Genomic DNA, 22,949 nt, shown 5'->3' on the forward strand with positions numbered 1-22,949 from the left:
TCACGAAAATTAGTGAGAGAAACAGAGGACGACAAGGTACAGTTCACGCTTGCACAGGCTAGGCTGCATTGTGTGAACAACTGCGGAATTAATGAGCTCTATCACTGATGAAAATATTTTCATCTCGTCATCTCGCGGTGCTCGCATCCAGACGCACTTTTAATTAAACACAATCATCTCTCAGACAATCGCGTTTGTAGCTAAGTATTTAGCAAGCGAAAGCCGCTTGGTGGCATAGTCTATAGGGGCAAATACAAGCAGCAGCTGAACGAACCGGAAAATTTTTATTTACTTTGTATTCAATTAGGAGGTATAAATAGAACTAGCTACTAATATGACAACCTGTCATATTCCATGTATTTTTGTGCTGAGCAAAGACGACAGTAAAGTGGATACTAGCTATTCAGCTTATCGAATTTGTGCAGAACGTCGTTTAGAATGTCGAAGCGAGTAACACAATAGAAATACAATAATAGCAGTGAGCGGTAAAAGAATACACGTCTAAAGGATACTCGTTGTTTGAGCACTCCGTGGAAGGATTTAGATAAGGTGACCAACGGTGTGCTGAGACAGAAGCTACCACTTCTGTGGAGCCCCATTAATTAATTCTAGAATAGCCGGTAGAGGGGTTATGATGACATAGAAGAGGCATGCACAACGTTGAAGGTAAGTTCAGCATTCTGATGACTATAAACCGAGTCTAAAAAGGTTTTTCAGAAACGGCATCCGCCTTCCATAGCTTTTGTCAACATTAGGGTTATGTATATTGTAATATAGGCTTAATGTGTTATCTCTAGATCAGTACATCGACTATTCTTTCGCTATCGCAAATCGGCGCCATGCACACTAGGTGAGCAACAGGAGATACCTTGAAGATATCCAAGGCAGCACTGGATGTCATTTATGTTCTAAAATATACGTGTCCAGATATAATACGATTTAATATAAATACAGAATGCTAACTGTAGAATAAACCCTATCGAAAAGATAGAACAATTTCTAGACATTCACAATATTTTTAACAGATGTGAATGTCGTCATCATCATTATCAGCCTATTTTTATGTCCACTGCAGGACTAAGGCCTTTCCCTGCGATCTCCAATTACCCCTGTCTTGCTCTAGCGATGGAACGAAAAATCTTAGGACTAACGTTAAGAGACAGGAAGAGAGCGGTGTGGATCAGAGAACAAACGGGGATAGCCGATATTCTAGTTGACATTAAGCGGAAGAAATGGAGCTGGGCAGGCCATGTAATGCGTAGGATGGATAACCGGTGGACCATTAGGGTTACAGAATGGATACCAAGAGAAGGGAAGCGCAGTCGAGGTCGGCAGAAAACCAGATGGGATGATGAAGTTAGGAAATTTGCAGGCGCAAGTTGGAATACGCTAGCGCAAGACAGAAGTAATTGGAGATCGCAGGGAGAGGCCTTCGTCCTGCAGTGTACATAAAATAGGCTGCTGCTGCTGCTGCTGCTGATGATGATGATGATGATGATGATGCTCTAGCTGATTCCGGGCCGTCCAGCGAGCCGAGGAAGCCGCTTCGAGACAAGGTCTCGGAACCGCGTCCGCGGCGGGTGCCCAGACCCACTAAAAATACGCCGGACTCAAATCTTATCGATTTGATAATAAAGTTTACGTTCTTCTTCTTCTAGCTGATTCCAACTTGCGCCTGCAAATGCCATAACTTCATCCCCCCCCCCTCTAGTTCTCTGCCGTACTCGACTGCGCTTTCCTTCTCTTGGTACCCATTCTGTAACTCTAATGGTCCACCGGTTATCCATTCTACGCATTACATGCTCTGCCCAGCTCCATTTTTCTATCCGAATGTATCAGACGTGAATGTATCCGAAGTGAATTGCTTTCGAGCGAGTAAACGGGGGCGCTTAACTATAGACATGGACAAAAAAAAAATAAAGGGGGTGACGAGCGAGTGAGTGAATGAATGAGTGAAAACTTTATTGAAAATAAATAAACGAAGGCACGATGGTTGGAGCCCGTAGTCCAGGGCTCTACTGGCACGAGCAACTCGCTGGGCTTGGTCCAGAAGAGCCGATTGGCTCTCCCGGCCCTCGTCCACAAGCCATGCCTCCCGCTGCCTATTCCTCATTAGTGGAGAGAGAGAGAATAAACTTTAATCAAAAGAGCACACGAGCGCAGGTAGCTCTTCCGCTCTGCAGTAGGTGGTCCCCTCAGTCCAGGAGTCCAGCGGCCTTAGCTGCCCTTCTCGCTCGGTTGACCAGGTTGAGCTGGTCCGTCGAGTCGGAGCTGGACAGCGCTGCCTCCCATTGCCGTGTGGTGGGGTGTGTTATGGATGTGAGCTGTGGTGTGTTTGCGCAAGCCCATACCATGTGGTAAAGCGTTGCACATTAATCGCAGTGTGGACATTTATAGGAATACAGCGCAGGGTGTATTAGTGGATGTTTGAGTATTATGGGGCTGTGTATGTGCGGAGGCCTCTTTGTACACTCCCATGTGATGTGCTTTAGTGTGGGTGTGCCTGTGCACCACGGGCACTCGTTAGTGAAGCTCGTGGGGTGTATTCTGTGCAAGTGGTGCATGTTGGGGTATGTATTCGTTTGAATACGACGCCAGTCCCTCTCCTGTTGGCTGTTTAAATTCGAGTGGTGATGTCCATGGACGTGTGTCTCGTCCCATTTTTTTTCTTTCCCCTCCTTGCCCACGTTTGTTAAGTGCATTTACATGCTAACAATGCTCAACCAACTCGTCCAACTACTTGTGTTGAATAACTGAAGTTGTTATGTACCCGTCAGTGGGTGGCGAGCGACGTTTACGTGCAATTAGTACGCTTTGACCGCAGAAGCCTAATCATCCACATGATTGCTAGAAAAGCATTTAGCGAGGCGAAGATGTGCTGAATGCCGTCATACGATCCCAGGGTGTCTTTAAAGTAGCCTGCATGATAAAAACAGATATAGCAGAGATACGTTAAACAGAATAATAATAAAAAAATACACATTATCCCTCTATCCTGTATACGGAATTGGCTTTAATAAATAGAAGCGAAGACAACACAAGCGCTTTGTTGTCTCCCTTTTTATCTGTATTGGTCTTGCAACACGAACTAGCCCAACGTCGAGTACTGTTGCAGGTCACGCTCCTATAGTTCATGTCATGCTAGCTCCACACCTCGTTCAAACTTCCAAACGCATACCTTGGGCATTATCCGGGGGAGGGGGGGCACACCGGACACGTACCCCCTCCCCCCCACTCACCCTTCTAGCCCCCGGTCAAGTGCTTGCCCTCCCCCGCCCCCCCCCCCCCCCCCCAAAAAAAAAAAAAAAAAAACTGGCTACGCCTGTGGCACTCCACGTACGGAACAAGCAGTCGGATATTCGTATTGAGAATGCGGCATGGCACCTTAGAGACAGCAGCGTATAAGGACATCGAAACGGTCCCTAGACCGTAACTCAGTAAACAAAAAAATGTCGCAGTTTCGCCCGAAAGGCGAAGCATCGATTGCGATAGCAAATTAGTAGAGAGCTATTCGGAGTAGGGATAGTAGTTTTATCGGCTGCATAAACTTGGACACATTGGCTTACTAACTGAATTAACAATCGTGGTGTCAGCGCGCACAAGCAAACATGAATAGATCACACTGAATGACCGCAGCCAACGACTGTCAAAACGCTGGCAGCAAGCGCGGGTTCGCGCGGTCTATCGCTTCAACGGAAACTGAGCGGCGAATGCACAGCGTATACAAAGGTCAGAGCCGTGTGGAGATAAGAGACGGTGCGGGCGACCGGCACCGCCGGGCAAAGCGCAGAGAAGTTGTTGGCAGAGGAGAAGCTGCCCCCCCCCCCCCTCCTAACCCCTCTTCCCGTTTCTTGCTTTCGCGTGGGAGATTGAGTGGCAAGATACGCCTTTGGTGCCGGAGCACAGCGCCGTCCCGCCTCCCTCCCTCCCATACCCCCACGGCCTTTCGCGCGACGGTCGCGTTTGCTTTCCGCCGTGCGTTCGCTCTCCGTGATAGCGCGCGCGCTTTCGCTCGCGCATACGGCGCGCGGCGACGATTTTATCGCCCTTGGAATCTATACGGAACCTCACGGCGACGGCGACGACAACGGCGACGCCGATGGCAGAAATCCGGTTGAAGTGTCCATATAATTGCTATCGCAATGATAAAGCGCTATTTACTTCGCTCTTACCTACAAGTGGCGGTCTGCCGAGTAGCACGACTCCCATCACCGTGTAACATCCGCCGATCGCTAGAGAAAGGTTCTCGCAGCCGAAGTCCCTGATGAGAGCGGGGCAGGCCATCGGCGCCATCACGCCGCAGCTTAGGCCCTGTACGACGGCGCACGCTAGGAGCTGACCGCCAGAGAGGGACCAGACGAGGCCTTCGCAGGCTGCCGCGTTGCCACAGAGACCCAGCATCACCGCGGCGTTCAAAGACAACAGGCGTCGATCTACCACCACTCCAATGACCAGGCCTCCCAGCACGACGCTAACATTAAATGCGAGGAGAAGGTACCCCGCGAAGCTTGCGTCTATGCCGCAGTCTATCGTCACGTCCAGGTAAAAAAGAACGAAGTTGGACAGGGAGTAGTTCTGAACTGAAAATGACAGAGTGTCAAAGAGGTACAGCGGTGTCGCGATAACCTTCCAGTTTTTTTTAACGAAAGAGCTGACGAAATTTCTCAAGAACGCCATGATTTTGCACCATGGTGTTGCAGATCTTGAGATGCTGATCGCCGGGCAACCATCGTCAATGTGCTGCACTTTTATACACGTGATGGAGACTTTACACGGGTATGCGACAAGTAGGCTCTGTCCTGGAAGAGAGGTCTCAATGTCATCAAGAGTGCGGCAAGCCCCACTTGCTTGCTGACCTTCCGGGATATCCCGCAGTAAGGATTCGGTAGCACCCGCAACATCAGATGTCACCGAGATGTCAATTCCAGCCGGTGTGACGTCTGCCCTCTTATCTTGAACGCTTTTTAGGGACTGTTCGTTGGTCGCCCCAGGTATGGAACACGTGGGCACAGCGCCTTTTCTTTTGAGACGCCATGGCGGTGTCCTCACGAGGAGAGCAGCCACGAATCCGTTGAGTGACAGAGCACCCAGCAGCAGAAATATCTCGGGGGTGCCGTAGTGCACTCGAATGTGATTGGCCGCAAATGGAGTCAGAAAGTGGGAGCTCTTGGCGGCAGAGGAAATGGCGTACGCTGTGGCTCGCCATCGAACGAAGTACTCGCCCACCACCACGGATGTGACCACGAACATGCCGCTGGCTGCCAGTCCTGGAAGTATGAATGAAGGCTGGTTAAAAAGCTTGAAAGAGTAGCCGATGTGCTCTACCTCAATCTCTCCACAGCAAGCTATGTATAACAGAACAGAACATAGAAATGCGTTAGTGCATGGTCTGCCTATTTAGAGTACCTTAACCCTGTAATGCCCAAACACAGTTCCACATCAAGGAAACATGGAACAAATTGTTGACATTTATTTATGGCCATGGTGTGTTCATTAGTAGAAGAAGAAATGCTGGCTCTCCCGTAATCGAGAGTATATGTAAGCATGAAATGACTATACCGTATGGCGTCTTTTGCAGCCTGTGGTGCCACCGCCTTCAATTATTTTTCTAAGTTACAGCTTGAGTGATATTGTGAACAAACTTCAGGGAGAAATCGGAAGCAGTACTTGATGTAACTTGTTCAGGAAGTATCTAGTGTATGTAATGCGGTCCTGTACAGAGAGTTTGGGGCCTGAGACCACATTTTCTTAACTTTTGTCTGGTTTACCGGATGGTCTCGTTTTGGTCTCGCAACGATGCTGCTCCTCTATTGGCTGGGACATTACCGCCGAACGCTTATTCCGCAAACTACAGGCAACTTTCTTCCGACAGCGGTAACGCCAGCACCGCAGTATGCGGCGGCGGCGCGCTTACAAAGCCAGCTTGTGCATCTAAGGAATACAAAGTGGCGTACGGCATGAGTTTCAAGGCTTTGTGAAATGCTGTGTGCGACAGCTGGGGGTACCTCCAGGGACAGCTACTGCACAAACATGGATAGCCGTTTTATCGGTTTGCGAGTCTCGTCTACTTCAGCGTTAGCTACGTTTTGTGGTGCTTCCGCAACATTGCAGAACGATCCCGGCTGCCAAATAGAGCAATATACCCCAGGGTGCGCAAACTACGGGTGGTAATATGGGGTAATCTTGAAGAACAGCAGTTCAAACTCGGTGAAGCGAGTTTCTCCCGCACTGGTCTACGCAGTACCTAACCGTCTCTCGACGATAAGTCTTCCTACACCCAGAATGATGCCCAAGTTCTGTTTGCCTGAGTAGAGACTCTGTACTTGTGTGTGCCTCGAGTGTCATTCATGAATTCGAGACTGAGAGAGAGAGAGAGAGAGAGTAAACTATATACAAAAGAACACACGAGCGTAGGTAGCTCCTCCGCTCTGCAGTGGGTGGTCCTCTTAGTCTAGGAGTTCAGCGGCCTTAGCTGCCCTTTTTGCTCGGTTGACCAGGTTGAGCTGGTCCGTTGAGTCAGAGCTTGACAGCGGTGGCCTCCCATTGCCGTGTGGTGGGGTGTATTATGTGTGTGAGTTGTGGTGTGTTTGCGCAAGCATATACCATGTGATAAAGCGTTGTGTATTGATCGCAGTGTATGGCGTGGTAGAGACTGAAATGTGGATATGTGTTTGTTTGGACTTTTCGCCATATTACGGCTTACTCTCGCGTCAGAGCATTATGAGGCGGCGGTAGTGTTCTTCGTGAAAGGTGATAGTATTATAGGATGTGCGTGTAGGTTAATGGTAACACACACACACACACACACACACACACACACACACACACACACACACACACACACACACACACACACACACACACACACACACACACACACGCACACGCACACGCACACGCACACGCACACGCACACGCACACACACACACACACACACACACACACACACACACACACACACACACACACACACACACACACACACACACACACACACACACGCACGCGCGCGCGCGCGCGCAGAGAGCGAGACGAGTATCACTGTAGACACTTCGTCTTTGGTAAAAAAGCGCGCAGCATAACGCTCATAAAGGCACCATTAAGTTTTTGTTTTGCAAGCGCAAAGCCAGTCAAAGCAAGCGACAGCTGACGACCGAAATCGTCGTCTTATAATTGGCTGAAGATGTTTATTCTAAACCCAAACCCCAGATTGACATCATTCCTGGGCGAAATGACGTCATTCACGTCTTCCAGTCGCTTCGTGTGATGTTGTTTCTATAGTTCACTCCTTTCATTTACTCTCGCTTAAGAAGCCCTTCATAGGCGTTTGTGAATCCAGGGTAGGAAGTTTCGTCCAGCCGGCAACCATCTTACGGTGCTCCGCGCCTGGTGCGCGGTAGTCAGGTCAACATGACGGTGGGAAAAACCTGGCCACAGTGGCCTGGTATCGCGAAGTGAACAATGTGAAGCGTGCCCGACGCTAAGCGAGGTCACTAACACGCGTCGTATCAGCAAGATCAGCATTTACGTCGCTCGAATTATGCTGCCTTGTGCCCTCTCACGGCGGCGTACAGTTCGATCACTTAATTCAGTGCGTTTGGACAAAGCTGCGACATTTGTATGGGATTAGCGATGTAATTGCGTATCGTATGAATTGTACTGAAGGACTGAACGAACTTCACACCAGGGCCGTGGTGCTTGAAGCATACGGTTGACAACTGAATAATTATTTCATTTATGCACAACTTCCATATTTGCGTTCAGCCACAGCGCACGTATCCGCAACTTCCAAGGCTTCAACTCTGTCTCAGTGATAGTTCTGGCTTCACATATTTTAATTACCCGCAAGAAAAGTGGAAAAATGCTTATCGAGAAAACGGTCAGGCAAGGAGACACAATCTCTTCAGTTATATTAATTGCATGCTTATAAAAAGTATTCAAGCTATTAGACTGGGAAGGATCAGGGGCGATGATCAACGGCGAATATCTCACCAACCTTCAGCTTGCCGGTGACACTGTCCTGTTCAGCAACGCGGGGGACACATTGCAACAATTGACTGAGGACCTTAAGCGAGAAAGTGTAAAATACTTAACACAGTAAGTTAACAAAGGTAATGTTGAATAACCTGTCAAGCGAACACGAATTCATGATTGGCAGTCAGGCTCTAGAGTATGTACAGGAGTAAGATTACATTGGTCAATTACTCACAGCGAACCCTGATCATGAGACGAAAATTTACAGAAAAATGAAAATGGGTCGGAGTGCATACGCCCGGCATTACCAAATCGTGACCGGGAGCTGACCGCTGTCGTTGAAAAGAAAAGTGTACAATCATTCCATTCTTCAAGTACTATCATATGGGGAAGAAACTTCGAGGTTAACAATGAAGCGAGAATAAGTTAAGGACCACTCAAACTGGCGATGGAACGAACAATGTTATCCCTGACGTAAAGAGAAAAGAAGAGGGCGTTGTGGATCAGAGAGCAAACGGGGGTAGTGGTACGTAGTTGAAATAAAGAGGAAAAATGGGAGCTGGGCAGGCCGCGTAATTTATAGGGCAGATAATCGATGGTCCATTAGAAATACAGAGTGGGTGTTAGGTGAAAGGAAGCGCTGTCGAGGACGGCGAAAAATTAGGTGGGATAATGAAATCAGGAAATTTGCAGGCATAACTTGAGATCCCACTATCGCAGATCAGGCGTAATTAGAAATCGCTGGGAGAGGCCTTCGTCCTGCAGTGATCATAAAAGCACGCTGACGACGTTTTAGAACATTAAAAATTCGTGCGGAATTTTAACGGACTGTTGCTCTTGAGCCGCAGTTCGCTTCGTACTGCGACGCCACATTCGCATGTTTACAGAAGGGCGTAGGGGCGCCGCTTGCATACCACCAGCCCCATCTTGGCATATGTGCAGTGACTACTCTGAACAAAGTACGTCAGTGTCCCGAGATCGACGACTTGAACATATTTGATCCGAAACCAGCTAGAATGTTGAACCGCAATGTGCTTCGAATACGGTGCTGTGCAGTATTCTGACATGCTCTTGAGCGTGCGTTCTTATGAGGCTGGAAAATTTATGGCAACGTTGGTGCTGAGCATCGTGGTGATGTTGAATGATTAGCCTTGACTTTTATGAAGTGCCACATGGGCAGACAGCGTAGTTAGGGGCTCCAGGACAAGACGCACATCACCAACCTATGATTTATTACCGGTCTACAAAATTGATGTGCCTTCGAGTATTTTGCCTCTGTCGGAATGTGGCCGCCTGAACCTTCAAAACAATATCTTGACCTGGTGCGAGGCATCATCATGTTTTATCAGCTGAGGAGAAGCCAAGAAGAAGCGATGGACACTGATGTGACGTCAAAGTGTGATAGGCAGCGAAGCTTGCAGGTGTGGATGTTACGTAGTGAAGTTTTCTGTCATAATTTGGGAGTGCCGACAGGCACGGCTTCTTTCTGCATTTATTTTTTAGGGCTGCTAGTTTCATAGCTCCCCGTGCCCTCGACAGGGATCCTATGCGAAGGGAGCGTGCGTTCTGTCACCGGTTGGCGCTTGACGACGTCGTTTGATTAGAACCGCACCTGCAACCGTGTGCCGCGCATCACGTACCGACCCGGTGAACTTATGGGTGCAGTGCCCCTTGCCTTGAGGCCATACGAACTATATATTTTGGAGCATTTTTTTAATTTCCCTAATTAGTCTCGAAATAAAGACATTTAGTGGCTTTTTAATAGGGTGGTGGTGATGCATACAGGCGTGGTGAGCCTGGGAGACCTGGCGGGCAATTGCTCCGACTGAGCGTCTCTTTCTGCGCCAAATATGTCACCATGTGTCCCTCAGTCCTGTCTCTCGCAGAAATATGAGAAGAACGCATAATATTTTCATTGCAATTATTTTGACGATGGTGCCATGAACGGGCGAACGCGTTTGAGCATGTCGGTGCTGTAGCAGACGCCCGGAAAAGGAAGCTGTCGAATAGTGGTTCGCAGTGATTTGCCGTAAGAATATAGCCTCAACTACATATGCACGATGTGCGATCATGCTATGAGTTGACCGCACTTCTTTCATTTCTTGTCGTTTAATCCGAGCTTTGCTTCCTTCTCACTCCATAAGACGCTTAAGTTAAATGCGCTGCCATTTCGGTTGCAGCCTTATCTCAGCGTATAAGAACATTTTGGCTAAGAAATTGCGTACGAACAGCGCAGCTTAGTGAATTCCGCCCCTGTTTTGTTTATATCAAGTAAGATGTATTGCATGACCCGCCGTGGTGGCTCAGTCAGCTAAGGCGTTGCGCTGCTGAGCACGAGATCGCGGGATTGAATCCCGGCCGCGGCGGCCGCATTTCGATGGAGGCGAAATGCGAAAACGCCCGTGTGATTGCGTTGTAGTGCACGTTAAAGAACCCCAGGTGGTCAAAATTAATCCGGAGCCCTCCACTACGGCGTGCCTCATAATCAGCACTGGGTTTGGCACGTAAAACTCCAGAAAGAAGAAGAAGATGTATTGCATGTGCGATACGTTATATTGTACTCTACGTTCACACCACAGTTGTACGCGTGCCTACGGGTGAATAAATTTTCTTGTCAGCAACGATGCGCAGATGTTCTCGTTCGAGTGCCCGGATGTTCTCTTTTGAGTGCCAGGATGTTCTCGTTTGAGTGCCCGGATAACGGCTCTGGCTTCTGGCTCAAGGTCACTTGAAGATCGCCGACAAGGAAGCTAAAAGCATTTCATGCTTAAAAAGAAATGTGTTTCAGTTACAACTTAAATCAGCACTAATTAATTAATTAGCAAATGGTTCGTTACATTGCCAACTGCTGGAACTTCACTCCAAAAAAAAAAAAAAACACTATGAATTTTGTATTAGGATTCCACCCCCATTTCAATCAGCATTTTGAGGCATCAAACTCAGCGTAGCATATATGATACGTTAGGCATTACAGGGTTAAAGTATACAATGAGAACGGCGAATCACACACGCACACGCAAGAAGAAAAAAATACTTGCGCGGCCAGACGACGAGTAATTGTAAGAGGGAAGTGCATCCTTTTTTCGACTTTATTAATTTCTCTTGTATTTTAGTACCCATCCTTCCCGTAAAAAGTTTGTTCCTCGTCATTATTCTTTCCCCTCTTCGTGATTTTTCTACCTGTTCATTTTCTGTGCTTCTGGGCACTTACGTGATCGGCAGTACCACGTACGAAAATGGCATCACGTTTCGCGATATTCGTGTTTTTGACGTATTTCAAATCTAAGTTACTACAACCGTTTCTCCATATTACATGCACACTCGTTATTGTGCGTTTTACAGTAAAAAATACCTGAAAAACTACTGTTTTGCACTGCTCCACATGCACGACTAATGAGAGTTGTCGGTAACGCACGACGACCCCAAAAGTCCACCCACCCAGACAAGCACACTGACAAGATCCTGTAAGTATGTAACTTGTATACAAGAACCAGCGAAGAAATTTCAGTGAAAGGGACCTAACCTTGTACTGCCCCGAAGAAGAATGAAATGAAGGACACGGTAACGCCGAAGTAGCACACTATGAGGGCCAGAGACGAAATCAGAGAGCAGCCGAGAGCCATGTGTCGTAGCGAAACCACCTCGCACAGGAGGCTGGTGAAAATTCCTAGAACAATAAAGAGTAATTCAGTAAATTACGAGGTTGCCGGCATCTATCATTCAGTGCCACAAAAGAAGCAGCAAACTGCTAACTATAATTGATTAAAGTGACAGTTATAACTTTAAGCGACCCGCAAAACCACCCTGAGCTCGAAGGCGAGCGAAACCCCTTTCGCTCGCCTTTGGTACATTCTCCAAGGATGCTCTTTCTTCCTCGCCGCGTACTTCTCTAGGATAGATTTTCCAGGAGAAACCTGGATGCTACGTCAGTATACCATACGTCATGTTGGCGCTCTTGTTTGATAGAACCACCTACTTGTGATTGCCAAGGCTCTGCACTTTTCGGTTAAACGCTGTTGCCGCCGCACTCGCCGTGTCGTGCCATGCACCCGAAAAAAAAAAAAAAAAATTCGCAGACCTCATGTGTTGTGAGAATCAATGTTATAAGCGAGGCATTTTGCAGGCAACTGGCTATCCAGCATTGTTCGGTGTTCCGCAAAGCGTCACCCTGTAAACCAACCTGCGTCTGTAAGTCGAGTAGCTTTGTGTAGGACGCGAGTGTTAGGTGTATATGTGAGTGTACATGACGACAGCAGCAAGGTGCCGACGATGGCGACGATGATCGTACGGCGGACAGCCGCACGATTCCCGTACTGAGCCCGTTCGACACGAATTTACGATATGCCGATTGCTGAGTTCTGCATAGGTATTGAACGGGCTTAAGCTCGAGATACACGGATCGTGCATTAAAGTGATCTGCCACTAAGTGTTATACAATCGTACGTACCTACATCGTGTGGTCTATGTTAAAACGACGATGGCTTTATTAAAACGTGGTCAGCGCGGGCAGATCATGACGGTAGTAGCGTTAGCTGCTATGAGGAACGTACTGGGGGAACGTGGGCCGATCCCGAAGGCAGTGTAGTTTAACAAGGCGTCTTAAAGCACGGGATATAGCTGTCACGAGAAACTGGCACGTGACGCACGCGCCAAACGTCTCAAAGAGCTGGTATGCTTTGACACGAGAGTATTATGTGTGCGATCGTTCCCTAATGGCGTAACCGCCTAGTATCCTAACAGTATTTGCACTGAGACGCTAAGCTGTTTCTTAGGCTTCACGCAATTTGGTATCGATGGGTTGCACGTTACCGGGACGATAAGTCAGCAAAATAAGTGAAACTTACTCTGACTCACTCACACAATATATATATATATATATATATATATATATATATATATATATATGTGTGTGTGTGTGTGTGTGTGTGTGTGTGTGTGTGTGTGTGTGTGTGTGTGTGTGTGTGTGTGTGTGTGTGTGTGTGTGTGTGTGTGTGTGTGTGTGTGTGTGTGTGTTCCACTGTCATAAGAATGCGGCCGCAATGGCGAGGATTCGAATCCGCGACCTCGTACTAAGCAGCCGAACACCACAGCCACTGAGTCATTGTGGCAGGTAGGAGGAGAGTGCCACACTCTCTGAGTTAGTGCAGAATGTGCATACAGACCGAAGAGACCTATGGTTAAGGAGCACTCGACCGTACCTCCAACTAGACAGAGTGAAGACTGCAGCGATGGCGGGAATGAGGCGTCGCTGTGGCTGGCACCGAAATGTTCCCGCATGCCGACGTACAGGGCGCCCTGCGAACGGTTTCCTAGAGTTGCAGTGTGGAGCATGACCGTGCACATTGCCAGCGTGAACCAGCTCCTGCGACTGTCTTGCAGGCGAAGGCGCAGAGACTTGCCGGTCCTGGCATCCATAGCGACCGCTTCGGATACTATCACGGTTGCTTGGCTGCACGTCACTGTGTACTTGTCGAAGAAACAGATAGAAAGAGAACTGATTGACTGTGCTCAGAAAATAATGATCAGCGATATCAATACGAAACGGGGACAGACAGCAAGAAAGTGGTATCTCTGCGATGGTGTGGATGATACGAAGCGGAAATGTTTAAATGTAAGACGGTTTATTTATTTATTTATTTATTTATTTATTTATTTATTTATTTATTTATTTATTTATTTATTTATTTATTTATTTATTTATTTATTTATTTATTTATTTATTTATTGGTTATTTCTTCGGTGTATTTCTTGAAGTGATCAGGACTGGAGTGGTGCACCGCGTCGGTGGGCAGGTGGTTCCAGTCAGTTGCAGTTTTGACGAAGAACGAGTGTGCGAGCGCAGCTGTGCGCAGAGGGGGGGGGGGGGGGGGGGATAGACGGCTTTGGGATAGGTTAGTAAGTTTCGAGAATGTACAGGCCGGACACAAGTTACGTCTTATGTAATTCAAAATCCAGTTAGCTTTGTTAGCAAGGCCTGTTATACGAGATGACCAACTGAGATTATGGGTTATATTGATGGCTAAATATTTATACGATGATGCAACAGATACTTCAGATCCGATGTGGGTGGCTACGTTGGTTTGTTGGTATGGCATCCTCTACTTTGTTGTAGCCAAGCTGAACGACAGGGGCACAGAAAGGCACATTTGACAAACGCACAGCGCTGAGCGTTTGTCAAATGTGCCTTTCTGTGTCCATGTCGTTCAGATCCGGAGATGATGTATCTGTGCCCTGGATATAGGAAGACAGGGGCACAGAAAGGCACATTTGACAAACGCACAGCGCTGAGCGTTTGTCAAATGTGCCTTTCTGTGTCCATGTCGTTCAGATCCGGAGATGATGTATCTGTGCCCTGGGTAGGAGAGCCTTCAGTGAAGCAGTGATGTGGTGATGCGGTGAAGCGGGGAGGAGGAGGAGTTACATTGACATTTAATGACATCAGCCATCTTTGACACCAAATTTCGACGGTTTGCAAGGCCGTCTGCAGGATAGAGTTACCGTTGAGGCTAAGAATATGGTGAAACAGAACACAATTGTCAGCGAAAAGTTTAGTACCTGAAGAAATGCTTTTAGGCAAATCAATAGTATAGATTAAGAAAAGTAGAGGCCCGAGGACTGTGCCTTGTGGAACGCCGGAGATAACGGGATGTTAAGGAGGAGCAACGGCTGTCAACGTGCGCAAACTGCTGCCTGTTTGCTAAGAAGTTACATAACCACTCGGAAAGAAAGGTATTAAGATTCACACGGGATACTTTGGTAATGAGCCGATTATGTGGAACTTTATCGAAAGCTCTCTTATCTCTAAAAAAAGAGCGTCTACTGGTGTGTTAAGATCAGTACTAGAGCTAATGCCGTTAATAAATATAGCTATTCGGGTTTCGCACGAGCTGTCTTTTAGGAAGCCATGTTGCCGTGGCTAAAAGAAGTTAATGGATGCTAGGAACTGCATAATTTTATAACAACTTATATGTGCCACTAATTTTGACGATACACGTAGTAGTACTGCTCAAAGAAAAGTGATGGTAGTTGTGAGGTGACGATGACGAACCTTTCTTCTCCTTTGTATTGAGTTCCGCCACAAAGTGTTCTACATAGGTTGGCGGAGAGGTTTTCATAACAGAGAGAGAAGGAGAGAGAGTACAGTACCCGCGGTAACTACACTTACAGACGCAAAATAAGCAAATTCAGCACAGATTATGAAGTGAAATCACACATTCTTATGATGCACGTAGCACTTGCAATTGCGCATTGACGGGCAATGAGGCTGACAGGCTCAAACTGCTTGCATTTTCTGGTGGTATAACCTCTTTTCTTACACTAAAGACGGTCTAAAATACCACAAAAGATTAAATTTAAAGCAAAATTGAAAGGTCGTTCTCGTAAAAGATTTGTCTAAGTTACGGATAGCCATTTTCGATCAATCGCATTCCTCATCCCTAATAACGCACAGGGACTCAAAGGGGCAGGGACCTTAAAGGGCAATGTCAGATCCTCAGAAATGTGGATCGGCCCGGTTAGCTACACCTCTCCTACCTCACTGTTCTTGCTAGTGCTTGTTATGAAAGCATCCATTCGCATACAGTCCAATTTCTTCAACTTGTTCAAGCGCTTGAAGGTCTTCTTCTTCTTCTTCTTCTTCTTTCTGGGGTTTTACGTAATAATGATATCAGCTGTTACCAAGACTGAAAAGCAAACAATGGAAACTCCAACTGTCCATCTAGTTGGATCAATTCCACACGAACTAATGTCGATTCTCCAGCAATATGTGTCCAACCAATAGCGGCTTTAATTAACCTAGCGTTTAGGAGACAGCCAGGTTCCTTCATCAAAGGTTGGCGGCGGATCGGAAGCACCGCAGGTTTAAACTTAAGTAAAAGTGAATCGCGCGTCGGAAGCAAAGTACTCACCTCGAGTAACAAGGCTGCTTTCTGGTCTCCAACTCGCCTGGTAGATAGCTCCGGTCAAGCTGCTATCAGCTCCACAGACAACGTACGATCGCACGCACCTATCCACCCAGCACGTATAAATAACGGCTGACTAGTAGCCCGGCGTTCGGAATAAGTGGGGAAAGGCTCGCAGCACAGGCAACACATTTCGCTGTTTCCATCCGGAGACGAGGACACGTTGTGCTCTGTGCCAGGGTTTCCTGCTTCGGCAGCTGTTGTTTGGAAGCAGCTGCCTTGAATTGCTCATGCAACCCTCTGACCGTGTATTATATATACGCCTCCGGCCGACGCAAACATCGCTTGGGGAGCAGTGTCCAATGATAGCCAACGGAGTAATCGAAATTAATTTTGACTGCTTGTGTGCGGTGACTGTGCTGTACACCCTTAGGTGAACTGGTAACGACGGGGTGACACAATCGACCTCTTATACAGCGAAAGCAGCAGTTGGTGTAAAATGCAGTGAAAGCAGTATCTTATACTTTCTTTTTCTTTCTTGAGTTGCGACGAGTTATATTTCGTGAAATACATAAAAGAATTTGGGCCTGTTTCAAGCAGTTACTGCAAGAGGGACTGCACAATTCATGACACATTGCATGAGGTTGGTCAGCCCGTCACCCAACATTCCTAATGTCCTTTTTTGATGGATAGTCTTCGTCCCAGTGCAGCCATTTTCGCACTGTATGTGCGCGAGAAAGCGTAGCACATCCATTATAGAACGTAAAACGCGTACGTCATACGTGACCTCGTTTCAAACGTCATTGGAACTTGGGAAGTTGTGAGTGCACGTTATGTGACAGGCAATGGAGTGGAGCCGTTCAAGTCACTGTATTTATATATCAGTGAATTCACCTGAATTTAAAGATTTAATGAAAATTGAATTACGGTGTTTTACATGTGAAAACCACTATTTTATTATGAGGCCCGCCGTATAGTGGGGGACTCCGGAATAATTTTGACCACCTGGGATTCTTCAACGTGCACCAAACGCACTGTACAGGCGTTTTTACATTTCGTCCCCATCGAAATACAGTCGCCGCGGCCGGATTCGATCCCGCGCCAGTGGCTATGGCGTTTCACTGCTGAGCTCGAGGATGCGGGTTCGATCCCGGCCGCGGTGACTGCTTTATGCGATGGGGGCGAAATAACATAAAAATAATAATAAAAGGAAAGCGCTAGTGTACTTGTGCACGTCAATCCGGAGTCCCCAAATGCGGCATGCTTCATAATTAGATTGTGGTTTTGGCACGTAAAACCCGAGCATTTTTGCCGCGAAGCTGTTAGCCTCTAGTTGGTCGGGATTTTTCGTGAGCTCGGTCTGTGCTCACCCAAATACAGTACCGCCACCTAGCCGTCGCGTCCACTCAGACAAACCTCACAACGGCAGCTGGTCTAGGGCTTCGTCTTCGAGTTTCCGCGTAACAGAATTATGTTTCCTCGTTTATTCGATTTACAATCCGAAGCTATCATGTCTTCAGCTCGTCTGTAAGTCGTACTTTACAAATTATCTGAAGCAATTTACTTTGAAAAATTCAATTAGTTCAACAAGGCACTTGCGCTTGGCGGAAGGCCTACAAGGATGAGGATGTATGCTGCACTTCCGCACACGTGCGTGCGCGCGTCTCGTACGTGTACACACAATGTATCTGTCCTTGATGCATGGGCGCTCAGCGTGTGCTGTGACTCTAATCGACATGTATTTCGTCTTGTAATCGACATGCAACCATAATCGACGAGCACGTATTTTGTCTTATTGCCTGAATGCCGGTAAGACAAAATACATGCTTTTTGCTCCTGTGATCAAGCCAGGAAATTTCAGCGTGAGCATTTCATACCAGGGGCATTTATTAGACCAGGTCACGACTCAAAAATTCCTGGGAGTATGGTTTCAGGAGACTTATCTTGGAACGAACACATAACAAAATTAACGGCCGAATTAAGTAGAAGCATTGGATGCATGTACAAATTAAATTCATCAATACCACTGTGGCTCAAAAACACGCTCTACTATACTCTCTTCTATTCTCGACTTTCTTATTGTGCGCTTGTGTGGGGAACAACGACGTTGACCAATTATACTAAACTCATTATTTTGCAAAAAAAGGGTGCTGAGAATTTTCGAAAACTATAATGGCCCCTTACGCGAGCTGCGGACAAAACCACCTTTTCTAAAGTATCATATGTTTAAAACAATCAGGTATACTATTTCAATTTGTTTCAGTATATAAAAAGCAATAGACTTTTTTGCTTGCAAGAGTTTCAGGGTTCTCCTTATCCTTTGCGCACAATTGTTAGAAAGACTCCAAGGATTCGAACCACTTATGGAAGGCAACACACTACATATCAGGTGCCTACTTTGCTAAATAAAATCGACTGCTTCTTAGTCATAGACAGTACAACCTCTAAAAAAGTTTAAAATGGCTTTGATAAAAAATAACATTGAATTTTCTTAAATCTTTTTTAAATGCTCTTATGTTTCCCCTTAAAATGTCTAACACGAAATCATTACCTGACACTATACTTACATATATATCTACCTTATTATCTTGCGTGCTTCGTGTATATTGTTTTTTCTTCGAGTACTGTGTGTTGAGCAACTATAACTTGTGTGTGATGAATGGTTTCACAGTACAAGTGTCCCAATGTAACACTACGTGTGCCTGTAAATCAGGTCGCCTTATTGTGTGTGTTTCATAATTTTCACGTTACGGAACAAGTAGAAATTTCCAAAATTATTGATTCTTTTTAAAGCAATTTTTTTTCTCATGTGTTGCAATGTGTTAGTATATGTGTTTTGTTGTTTTTTTCTCAGTGTGCATGCTGGCCTGTGTGCCGCACTGTAATTGGAGCAGAGGCCTTTGTCAGGCTACTAAGCCTTTTGCCTTTGCTCCTGTTTCTGTACCTGTACAGAAAGAAACAAATAAATATGAAATTATGACGAACACTGTCCAAATAAAAGTGTTCCATCAGAAGTTTGTGATAGCCTAACGTCGCTTGTGCTGGCCGTGCTTGTATAACGTTGTCTGACGTCAGTCGGCGTGGTGGTACTAGTCTAACGTCGGTTGCGCTTGTCTAACGTCGGCGACAGCTTCGCTGTACATCTGCTTTCACGGGGTGGAATGGAGCCGTATTGTTTTCTAACTTGTCTCTTTTGTGCAGTCTTCGTGTACTGTTATTTTCTCCTACTACATCTGCATGTGATATTTGTGGCTGGATTTCAACGTCAGCCAGCAAGTGAGAAGAGAAAATTTATGCAAAGTTCGGGACGTGCACCAATCAACAATGCCACCAATCTTTAGACTACGCCGGAAACGCTTTTAGTGCCAAGCGCCTATCCCGTGCATTGATTAACTGTCGCAAAAGAACAGGTAAAAAATACATTCGTATTTAGAATGAAGGCATCGCATCGCCAGCTGCTTTCTTTTCATGTTAAAACTTGTTCATCGCCCCTACAATACAATAGTATTTTTGTTTGATTCTTTGTAGTTGTTTTTAAGGGACACACACCAAAGTGAAAAAATATTTGAAGGGGTGTGCGAATAGTAATTTGATGAGACCGAATTGAATAAGAATCGAATATTGCCAGAAGCGAATCGAATCGAATACCGAATACTTTTCGAATAGCTTTATAATAATGAATAGCCGCTTTCAAAATTAGTATAAAACGATGTTCACATCCCAGTATTCTTACATTCAGTAAGTTCATATCATTACGTAGTTCTTCATGAAGCGTCGTTTATTAAAAGCACATATGGAGCATTAGGTGACAAACAAGTAGTTTCTTCGCGTGTACGCTCAATATGACTTACAACACGGGAAAACACCCTTCAGCTTCTTTCAATAATAAAAATAACAAGTGCCATTTTTTTGTGAACAGGGGGCTACCAGTAATCGGAACGGTGTTGAGCAATTTAATCTGTGTACGCGCTGCGATGCTGTCGTACGGGCACTGTATAGCAGCAGTGACGTCAGGGCTTTTCAGAGAGTTCGAATGATCGCTGTACAGCTTGTAAAGTATGGCTACCTAATAGACGTAGACTGCTCCACTACGCAAGTTCTAATGTTTTATGTCTGTACTGTGCCCGCGGGGGTGAAAATTTACCGTACTTTTGCTCTAATTTTGTGTTTATTCGGGTTCAGTTGACGTTTTGTAGTATTAGAAAAGTATTCGAAAAATATTCGCATTTACGAATATTTCGATATCGAAGACCAAATCGAATAGGATGCTATTCGATTCGTTATTCAAAAATTTCGAATATTCGCACACCCAAAAATATTTGGTAGAGTAAAGACGAAAAAAAAAACAACAATAAACCGGTGGTGACACCACTTTCAAGTTCCCGCACCAGCTTGTCGTGACGCGTTTACTCGGGCCTAGTTAATTTTTGATCGGTAAACACCTAGTCGACTAAATTGCATTGTAAATACTGAACTTAGCAAGTTTCATGACGTTTTACTGAGTCACCAACGGCCCAAATACAAGAAAAATGCTTCGAAATCCACGACGTCACCCTGACGTACCAGAGCCGGCGCTACGACTCGAAATTCGAGAAATGGAACTTTGGCCTTCATCTCCTCTTCTAATAATCAACCTATTACCGCGGAATCAACAACGATAGAGTTTTAACGATTTATTTACCAGCCTAAACTAATTCAGTGTTTCTTTTTAGCGTCCCTTTAAGCACGCGCACGTGAGCTGTGCCAATTAAGTGCCCCGCCGAAAGTGCACAACTTAAGGTATGCTCGATGATTTAACGACGCAAGACTGGGAATATAACAAACATGCCGATAAACTTGCTATGATAAGCTACTGCAGCTCAGAAAAGCAAGGTTTCCTCTAACAAGGAACATTTATGTGCTGCACGGCGTACAAGACTCTCGTCTGGGCAAAGAAAGCGAGAGAGGGATGCAAGGTTAAATGCGAAACTAGAGAACGCTAGCCTGGCTGAAACCCTGGCATATTAGTCCGCATGTCCGGTGAAATATGGAATGACACATAAAGTGAAATTGAAAACACACAGCTGGCACAAAAGGCACGTACACGCACATTAAAGAAGGGTATACAGGGGCAGAAGGCAAAAAGATGTCAATGAAAAATTAGGAAGGTCTTAAGCTTAGATTAGCACAAACGCGGGAATTGTTATATGCGTTGTTGTTATAGGCAAATGCTCGAAATTTTCGAAAACAAAGATCATGAAGTCGATGTACGTGGAATATTTTAAAGTATGCTGACTGACTAAACGACCGACCGACCGATCGCGAGAACGTCCGATTGGAAACCCTACACAATGAGAAAAAAGAAAGATGACACACACACAAAAAATGTCACAGTTTCGCCCTAAGGGCGAAGCAATGAATGCGATAGCAACACAGCAATGTCATACGAAGTAAGGTGAGCGGCTTTGGTAGCAATATGAATTGTAGTAAACATGAGCTGATTAAGTAAGCAGGTGTGCTGCGGCGTAAGTAGACCGACATGAAGAGAGACTCGATGACCACGAGAAGGCGCGTGTGAAACGGTGGTGTTGATGAGAAGCGCTTCCCGTGGGCAGCGCGTGCGAAGGGACACACCTGTAGCGCTGCACTGCCGATCCGGGCAGCATTACATGTGTAGCGTGCGTTGGAAAATGTGGCCCGACTATTACTAACTGAATGAACAAGCGTGGTGTGAGCGCGCACAAACACGAAGAGATCACACTGAATGACTGCAGACAACGACTGTCAAAACGCTGGCAGCGAGCATACGCCGCCGCGGGTGAAGGTACGTGCGGTTTATCGCTTCAACGGAAACTGAGCGGCGAATGCACGGCGCGTAAAGGTCAGAGCCGTGTGGAGATAAGAGACGGTGCGAGCGAGCGACGAGCGCGGTTGTTGGCAGAGAATTGCGCCCCCCCCCCCCCCCCCCCCCTTGCTCCCTCCGGCGCTGGCTTCCTGCTTCCTTGCTTGCGCGTGGGAGATTGAGTGCGTTCGCTCTCCGTGATAGCGCGCGTACCCGCACGCTTCCGCTCGGGCACACGGCGCGCAGCGAAGATTTTATCTATAGGGAACCTCACGGCGACGGCGACGCCGACGGCAGAAATCCGGTTGAAGTGTCCATATAATTGCTATCGCAATAAAAAAGAAAATTACGTAGACACGCGTGCGCACTAGGGAAGCGTCACGTAGTCACGGCCGCTTGCAGAAACCACAAATGATAATTCAACGCACACTTACACAGCACGCACGCACGCACGCACGCACGCGCGCACGCAGTATCAGTTTCTTCAACTGTGCGGGGGTGGTTAGCACGACCATTGCCCTAGTAAGAGCGTACTGTGTTACTCCTTATCGCAGGTGAACTCGAAAAAGTGTTTATGAAAGTGATCTTTATTGTACACGTTTGATGTTTTTCGCGTCTTAGCGGACCGCGGATAGAAGACGCGGCAGCAGGTAGTCTTGGTATACGTGACGCCTGGGAGATACGTATAGAGAAGGGACGCTCCTTTCACCACACCCTGCACGTCTTCGCGAAGTTCATCTTGCTTCCTGGCGGGCACTTGAAGGCGGATACAAACTGGGGCGTGTTTCCCAAAGCCACGTTGACCCTGTAAGAGCGTTCATTTGGTTTCACAATGTTTGCAACATCACCATGGACAGTCGGCCGTATTGCCACGTCAACGATAAACCGGACGAACGCAGACAAAGAAAAAAAAAAAAAAAAAAAAACGGAGCGCTTGTAGTATTTGGCGCCGTGAGCCCGTATATAGAGGTCTCTTTAACTAGATATCACTCGCATGCCCCGCTCTTACTTTTCAGCATTCACGGGGCTGTTCCGGACAATAAAATTTGTCGGCCCATCCACTCCGTGAAGATGGTTAACCAGCGCAGCTGAAACGTTGCGCACCGGTGTTCATCACTGGCTAATCCCGAGGGCTCATTAAAGTATTTCTCAATTATGAGGTTGTAGACACGTTCGGCAGCGATGGAGAGAACGACGTCACTGACGGTATGCCCGCAGTCCGCCGCTGTCGCTTGCGTTCGATGTCTCGAGT

At 46.6% G+C, this 22,949-nt stretch overlaps 2 protein-coding genes across 3 annotated transcripts in view; both read right to left on the reverse strand.

The window, feature by feature from the left end:
* Positions 1–2,794: 2,794 nt before the first annotated feature.
* On the reverse strand, positions 2,795–13,437 carry LOC119445223 (uncharacterized). The gene is made up of 4 exons (XM_049664931.1): positions 13,174–13,437; positions 11,499–11,642; positions 4,173–5,267; positions 2,795–2,919 (listed from the first exon to the last, which is right to left on the reverse strand). The coding sequence occupies exons 1-4, from the start codon at positions 13,388–13,390 to the stop codon at positions 2,795–2,797; spliced, it is 1,581 nt and encodes a 526-aa protein (XP_049520888.1). The 5' UTR covers positions 13,391–13,437.
* An 8,839-nt stretch (positions 13,438–22,276) lies between these two features.
* Positions 22,277–22,949, reverse strand: part of LOC119444205 (neprilysin-1-like) — an 85,725-nt gene continuing 85,052 nt past the window's right edge. For both annotated transcript variants that reach the window (XM_037708643.2, XM_049664330.1), the window contains exon 20: positions 22,277–22,502. In XM_037708643.2, coding sequence (XP_037564571.2) covers positions 22,403–22,502 — 100 coding nt within the window. In that variant the 3' untranslated portion in view covers positions 22,277–22,402. The remainder of the gene's footprint in view (positions 22,503–22,949) is intronic.

The sequence above is a fragment of the Dermacentor silvarum genome, chromosome 3, assembly GCF_013339745.2.
Source record: "Dermacentor silvarum isolate Dsil-2018 chromosome 3, BIME_Dsil_1.4, whole genome shotgun sequence".
In the NCBI taxonomy this organism is placed as follows: domain Eukaryota; kingdom Metazoa; phylum Arthropoda; class Arachnida; order Ixodida; family Ixodidae; genus Dermacentor; species Dermacentor silvarum.